This window comes from Cornus florida, unplaced genomic scaffold (genome assembly GCF_030987335.1).
Source record: "Cornus florida cultivar Cherokee Brave unplaced genomic scaffold, ASM3098733v1 CherokeeBrave_3.0.0_Hap2_Chr03, whole genome shotgun sequence".
In the NCBI taxonomy this organism is placed as follows: domain Eukaryota; kingdom Viridiplantae; phylum Streptophyta; class Magnoliopsida; order Cornales; family Cornaceae; genus Cornus; species Cornus florida.
Window position 1 is genome coordinate 2,956,036 of NW_026775573.1, and position 7,364 is coordinate 2,963,399.

At 35.5% G+C, this 7,364-nt stretch overlaps 1 protein-coding gene across 1 annotated transcript; it reads right to left on the reverse strand.

Annotated features, from left to right (window-relative positions):
• Positions 1-580: 580 nt before the first annotated feature.
• Positions 581-1,858, reverse strand: LOC132300946 (putative F-box protein At5g66830). The gene has a single exon (XM_059798250.1). The coding sequence runs from the start codon at positions 1,856-1,858 to the stop codon at positions 581-583; it is 1,278 nt and encodes a 425-aa protein (XP_059654233.1).
• Between the last annotated feature and the right edge of the window lie 5,506 nt (positions 1,859-7,364).

Below are 7,364 nucleotides of genomic sequence, written 5' to 3' on the forward strand. Positions count from 1 at the left end.
GGCAATGATCCAAATGCTGTCCCTAACCAAGAATCAAATCTAACCAACAATCTCTCTCTACAAACACAGATATATATGCTGACTGTGTTGAACGTGTACAGGCTGTAGTTGCCACGTGTATGGTCAGGAGGTTTCGATGACTCGGCTCCGGTTTGTTTGCTTGCTAATTAAATGATTCGTGTCAGTTAGTGAATGCTCTTAGTAGACAAAATATATTATTAGTGGTGAGTAATTAATTGTTCCAATTCCTTTTCTAATTCTGATTCCTTTTCCAAATCTTAAAATAATTGATTCCAAACAAAGCGTTAGACTAATTATTTCTAAATTATTCTTGCTTTGTTGCTTTTCAATGATTTAGTGCACACAAAACCAGTGGCTTGTAAAATAAAACATATATTAAACATGCCAAAATTTTAAACAAAACTCATATGTAAAATGTTTCTATTAATATTATGATAAAACCAGAGTAGAACTCCAACCATTATCCTTATCTAAATTACTAGCATGATCAAAAAAATATAATATCTTAGGGAAAAAATAATAATAATAATGATTACATATATACATCAAGCAAAATAGTCTATAACACTGGTTGAAACCATCGATAATACGAATACTGCATCTGTTCGTGAGATAAATTTAATGGTTCAATCTCACTGTTTTCCAAATTATACACTCCAAAATCTTCATTCCATGAGTTAGCATCTTCAATGAAATAGATCGAGTTCGGTTTATAATCAGGATTGTTTCTAACAGAGATAAATTTTGAATCATTACGGGCCAAAAATAGAGCTTGATCACCGAAGTTTCTCACCTTTTCCCATTTACCGTTGCTCCAGTTTAACTTAAAAATCTCAAAGGACTTGGTTCTTCTTTTCGATTTGCCATTAGAATCTCGGTAAAAATCATGATTTCTCACAACCATCAACAATTCACCGAACCACGACTCCACTAAGTACCTGAATGGGTTGTTAGTACTAGTAACATTGCATACCTCCTCTTCCTTGTAATTAGAATAAGATTTATCGAACAAGCATCGTCGAAGCACACCAAACCAATCAACTGAGTAGAAGTTACCCTGATAGAATATCATGGAACAGCAAATGTAGTTTCTAGTGAAAACAGGCGTCCATTCCTTGTCACTAAATCTATACATAGTGATCTCCCGTAAGTTTATGTGCGAGTTTGTGGTGTATACGTAGAGCATGCAAGTGGGATCAGTAAGAATGGATGATGAGATGAAGTTTAGTTTGGTTGGATCATAGAAAATTGGTCGTGGTGGCGGGGGTGGAAGTTGGACAACCATTCTTGAGAAGGGATTGAAGAGATATAGCGCAGTCTCACGTGAGGAATAGAGTAGTAGCCATCCACGATGGGGAGCAACATACGTGGTCCTTCTGGGAATAGCAACACCGCTACCACTGTTGACTGCCTCGGCCTCCTCATCGATGACGGAGTCGTCTCTCCTCCAGACACTCTCCATGGCTTTTGTAAATTCAATACGGCCTTCTGTAAATTTTTCAGGACCATTGTCCTTGTAAGGCAACCTCCTCATCTTGGGTCTACGGAACCTATACTCCATGGTGGTGTTTCTACCAAGACACAATAGTTTGCTATCATCATCATACAAGTTCTTATTACTGTAAAGGAGTAGTAATGGAGTAAAAGTACTACTTTTTGCTACTCCATTGTTATTGATGAACCTCACTGCAGCAGATCTCCATGAATGGCATACACTGCGACAACGTAGAAGATCCATAGTTGTGGCCACACGTGCCATGATCAACTCCAGCATCTCTTGGGGAAGAAGGTCGGACCAACAACTATAATAATTCTTTTTACTATTATTATTAGCCATGTCCCATCAAACCAGTTTGATTGAAGGTAGAAGGAATCGAAGAACAGAAAAATCACAAGGATGGGACGGAGCCAGAATTTTTGTTCAGGGGCACATTATACACTAAATAAATATAAATTAATATTTATGGAGTATATATACATAGAGAGAAATAGTTGGATAAATATAAATAGAGATTGATATTTTTAGAATAAGGTAATTCAATAAATTACATATATAAAATATAATGAAACAATTTAAGAATTTTTTTTTAAGGAAACACATAAAGTATATAAGGGAAGGATAAATTTGAGGGGGTACTTTTACACATTTTTAAAAAATATATACCTATTATAAAAATATATATATATAAAATAAGGAAACGAAAAATTCAACTATCAAAGTTTACGTCTCCGGTGTCTTCGAGGACGCTTCAAAGTCGGTTACATCTTTTTTTAGATTTGGAGCCTGTTTGGTCTCATCATATGTTGGGCTGCCCACTTTATAAATTCCTTCTTTTTCTAGGCCGCTTTTAAGGAAAAATATTGAATTAAATTAGACTAGAAATATATTATGGTGTTGTTTCGAAAGTTCTATAAAGGGTAAAGACAGAAAATTCCTTGTAATATGTGGAAAAAAAAAATTAAAACCCTCCTACATTATTAATTTTGTAAAAATATTTTTTTAGACTTAAAATAATTATAATATCCTCGTAACATAAAAAAAATGAATCAATAAAAATATAAGTCATGTAAAATGATCATTTTGTTTAATTGTCATCAACAAAATATATATATATATATATATATATATATATATATATATATATTAAGTTTTAAATTCATACAAACCCTAAAGCTAGCATAAACTTTATTTTAAAAAAATAATAAATTTAAAACAAAAACAAAATCACAAGATTGGTACATGGAGATAGTGTTCATTTATTTATTAATTTATTATTATTATTATTTGTAATGAAGAATTAATTTATACATCAATTACTTTGAATTTTTGAATGATTTGTAAATTTTAAATACTGTATATGCAATCACCCACAAATCATACATATCATTTAACCTTATGTTTTATGCCTTATGAGAATCAAACCAGATTTTTTTTTTTTCTTTTCTTTTTTTCTTCGTCGAATGTGATTGTCATTTTTTTTTTTTCCTGGAAAAGAAAAACCATTACAGAACAAGAGAACAAATATCATCCTTTGCGGAGACAATGATGAGAAGTTGAAAGCACCGACTGAAATCCTGGGCAACTGCTTCACTTGCAAACCACACCTTCTGAAAGCCGGACATGCAGGACCCACGCCACATACAACTATGGAGTTTCACCGACAACTTGCCCGCTCTAGCAAGAAACCTTGCGATATCCATCAATGGTCCAGTTTCCAGGACTAGGGAATTAAGCACTGCACAGACCACAGTTGATCCACCATGGGAGCCCAGTGAGGGTAAACTAGAAAGAGGGACGACCAGTACCGATCGATGGGACGACCACTAGCGCGCATGGACCCATCCTTGAGATTTGTCTTATTCATACTTAGATGAAAGTTGATTCCTTTTTCACCTTTTGGACAAGAAACTTGATGCAAACAAGTCCTTCAAAATTAAAAAAGTGACTTTTTTTTTTTTAATGTAAAAATAAAAAAGTGACATTGTCCTTTAATAAAAATATTATTTTTTTATTTAACTTACTAGATTATTTAAATGACAAAATTACCCCTTCAATATTTTATTTCTCTCTCTCAACTCAAAAATCTTCAACTCTAATCTTTCACTTCATTAATCGCTCTCATAGGTTCTAAATGGGACGAATAGGCCGGATATATATATATATATATATATATATATATATATATATATTTTGAATTTTCAAGCTACTTAAATATATATATAAAAAGAAATATTTACAATGTGGGCTGTTAGGCCATACAATCCATTTGGACCAAGAAAACAAGCCCAAAAGGGCCAACAAGAGAAAAACCTAACCCAGAACTAATAACCTCCATTAACAGTTTTGAAAGACCGTTAATGGAGAGTGTTAGTGCGCTGATCCAGTGAAGCCAAAAGGAGGAGCAAAAACTCTGGCGAGAGCTAGTGTTGACACCTATTTTGGTAAATTTTGAATTGATGACGTGGCAATAAAGAAGGGTGATATTCTACGTAGATTGAAGTTGAAATTGCATGCAAAGATGGGAAAAGTATTTTGAATAAGTTGTGGATAAAGATAATTGTTTTAAGACTTATCTTTTAGTTAGTTTTAGTTGCATAATTATGTTATCTATAGGATTAGTTTATTTTAAATTAATAGTTGATTAAGTGATAGAGTTGTAATGCAAGTAAAATACTTGCATATAGGAGTTTGTTTTATATAATTTTCTATAAATAATGCTATAGGCATGCTTTGCGCCAGGTGCAGCACCCTCAGAATCCTTTAATTTATTTGTTTGCTTTCTCAAGCACTTTCCCCAAATAGCATCATTGCTATCTTTATCTCACTCTCTCTATTTCAGTCTCATTCTATTTCTCTCCCCATATCTCTTTCTCCCTATCTCTTCTCCCTATCACTTTCTATATCTATTTCTTCCCCTTTCTATTATCTTGATACGTTACTATAAATTGTTCACTGGAAAGTCCTTTTTAACTAAGGCATTTTTGAACCTAAAAGAGGAATTTATTTGTTCCCTTTTTCCTCGCATCGTCTGAGAGTCAACTTTCTCAAAGGGACTAAAGTTGACAATTCACAATCGAACCACCCAAATGGTTTTGGCACGCCCGTTTCACATCAATTTAAGATCGGATCTTAAGAGCCGATTTTAGGGTCAACATTTTTGGCACGCCTGGTGGGACCCCACTAGGTGAGTGATTTATAGTAAAAATATGCAGTTGACTTCTTAACCGACATACAAATATTATGAACAGTCAAATCAGCCGATGTACCAATATTCTAATCAGCCATATGGTTGGCCAGACAATTATCAGCAATCAATCGCCGATAATCGGCATGTTCCAGCAACTGATTATCGACATGCTCCAAAAGTCGCTGATTATCGACATATTCCAACAGTCGATTATCGGCAAGTACCAATAGTCGATTATCAGCAGACGCCAACATTCGATTATCGGCAAACGCCAACAATCGCTGATTATCGGCAAGTTTTAACAGCCGATTATCAGCAGATGCCAGCAACCGATTATCGGCAAGTGGTAAATTAGCATGTCACTCCCGTATCACAATCTTCGATACTCGGGGGGCAGCCGATGGCCAATCAATCGAATGGTTGGACTGAAAGTTATCAGCGACCAGTAGTCGATTATCAACAAGTGGCAAACCAGTCACCAGCAGCCGATTGGCAGGAGATTATTCAGGATTTGAAAGCAATGAAGGCTCATATATCGACTATCCAAAGTCGTTATCAAGCTGAAAACTCAGCATCTCTTGAATCAATTTTTCAACGTCTTTTTTTACCGTTGACAAACATTTCTCAAGGGCCACAAACAAGTATGGCAAGAATTGTCCTGCCGAACATAACTCTTGGTATGCCCATCTGCAATCCGCCGATAATAATAGAAATATCATTGATGCCGATTGAACAAAATGCAAAATCGGCAAGGGTTATTCTACAACGCCTACCAGTTATGCCGATTCCCCCTCAAAAAGAACATCAAGAAATGGGGGAGATTGATCAGGAGATTAAAGAATTGATGGCTCAGCTTATCCAAGCTGAGGTAGCTCAAGGGCGTAGATGTGCTCGGCCTGTATATAGGAAACCTCATCCTGACCAGGTGGTAACTCAGCATGTCACCCCTGTATCACAACCTCCGTTACATGAGGGGTTGCCGATAACCAGTACCGAAATTGGCCAACCTTGCTGATCTCGGCAAAAAAATTTACCAAAAAATTGGCAGCAAAGTTTGCCAGAATATTATCAGTCACCGATTGCTGATTATCGGCAAGTTCTAACAGTCGAGTATCAGCAAGTGGTAAATCAGTCGTTTGCTCCTATAAATCAAGACGGAAAGATAGAACAAACCCAACTTGCTCCCATTCAACATGGTTGCAATGAATGGAAGGGTACAAATCAGCTGAAAGTAAAGCGGCCTATGTACCAGAATTCTTTGCCGATTGTGACATCTAAAAATCAGCAAAAACAATCATTAGCTAAAAGAATTGTTTTAACTCGCTGTCATCAGCCCAATTTCAAGAAAAGAAAAAAAAGACTAGCTGATGTTAATTTCAAAAGGTTACTTAGAGATTAGTTGAGAAAATCGGTTGAGGCAGAATCAGCTGAAAGAAAATCGGCTAAAAAACCAGTGGCTGCCGGGGGGCATGTGATTGCAAAACCCCAACAAAAGTTAGTTGATTCATACTCTCTACTTCAGCCTGCCGATTATAGTGAGGTCATGTTTGCAGATCAATGGACTTTTGGGCATGATGCAGTCCTGTCGATTGAGCTGAAGGCAAAATCGGCTGAAAGACAATCGGCTAGAAGGAAATTAGCTAAGACAACTCCTTGCTAGCACAATGTCATTCATCTAGTAGAGATAATAGGCAGATCGGCTAGAATGACGCTTCACGATAATTTAATTCATGCCGATCATGATCATGATTTGCTAGCGGAGTTAGAAAACGCATGGTGGGCAAGTCCTTCCTGGGTTTCTGGGCAAATGATATCGGCAAACTTTCTGAGAATCTAGGAAGAAGCCTAAATCGGCAGATTTTGCTAAATAAAGATCATCTTTAGGGTGCTTCAGAAGAAATAAAGTTTTGGAACTTGCTGATTTGCAATCTTATTCCAATTGATTAACTCAAAATTTCTTTTCAATGTATTTTAAAATTTTAAATATCTTATCGACTTGGGCGGCCGACAGCCGATAAGACATTTAAAATGGGGGGCATTGTTGACACCCATTTTGGTAAATTTTGAATTGATGACGTAGCAATAAAGAAGGGTGATATTCCACGTAGATTGAAGTTGAAATTGCATGCAAAGATGGGAAAAGTATTTTGAATAAGTTGTGGATAAAGATAATTGTTTTAAGATTTATCTTTTAGTTAGTTTTAGTTGTATAATTATGTTATCTATAGGATTAGTTTACTTTGAATTAATAAGTGATTAAGTGATAAAGTTGTAATGCAAGTAAAATACTTGCATATAGGAGTTTGTTTTATATAGTTTTCTATAAATAATGCTATAGGCATACTTTGCGCTAGGTCCAGCACCCTCAGAATCCTTTAATTTATTTGTTTGCTTTCTCAAGCACTTTCCCCAAATAGCATTATTGCTATCTTTATCTCACTCTCTCTATTTCAGTCTCATTCTATTTCTCTCCCCATATCTCTTTCTCCCTATCTCTTCTCCCTATCACTTTCTATATATATTTCTTCCCCTTTCTATTCTCTTGATACGTTACTATAAATTGTTCACTGGAAAGTCCTTTTAACTAAGGCATTTTTGAACCCAAAAAAGGAATTTATTTGTTCCATTTTTCTTTGCATCGTTTGAGAGTCAACT

Bases quoted from the DNA above. Each gene is read 5' to 3' on its own strand.
- LOC132300946 (XM_059798250.1), bottom strand. From the start codon at position 1,858: ATGGCTAATAATAATAGTAAAAAGAATTATTATAGTTGTTGGTCCGAC.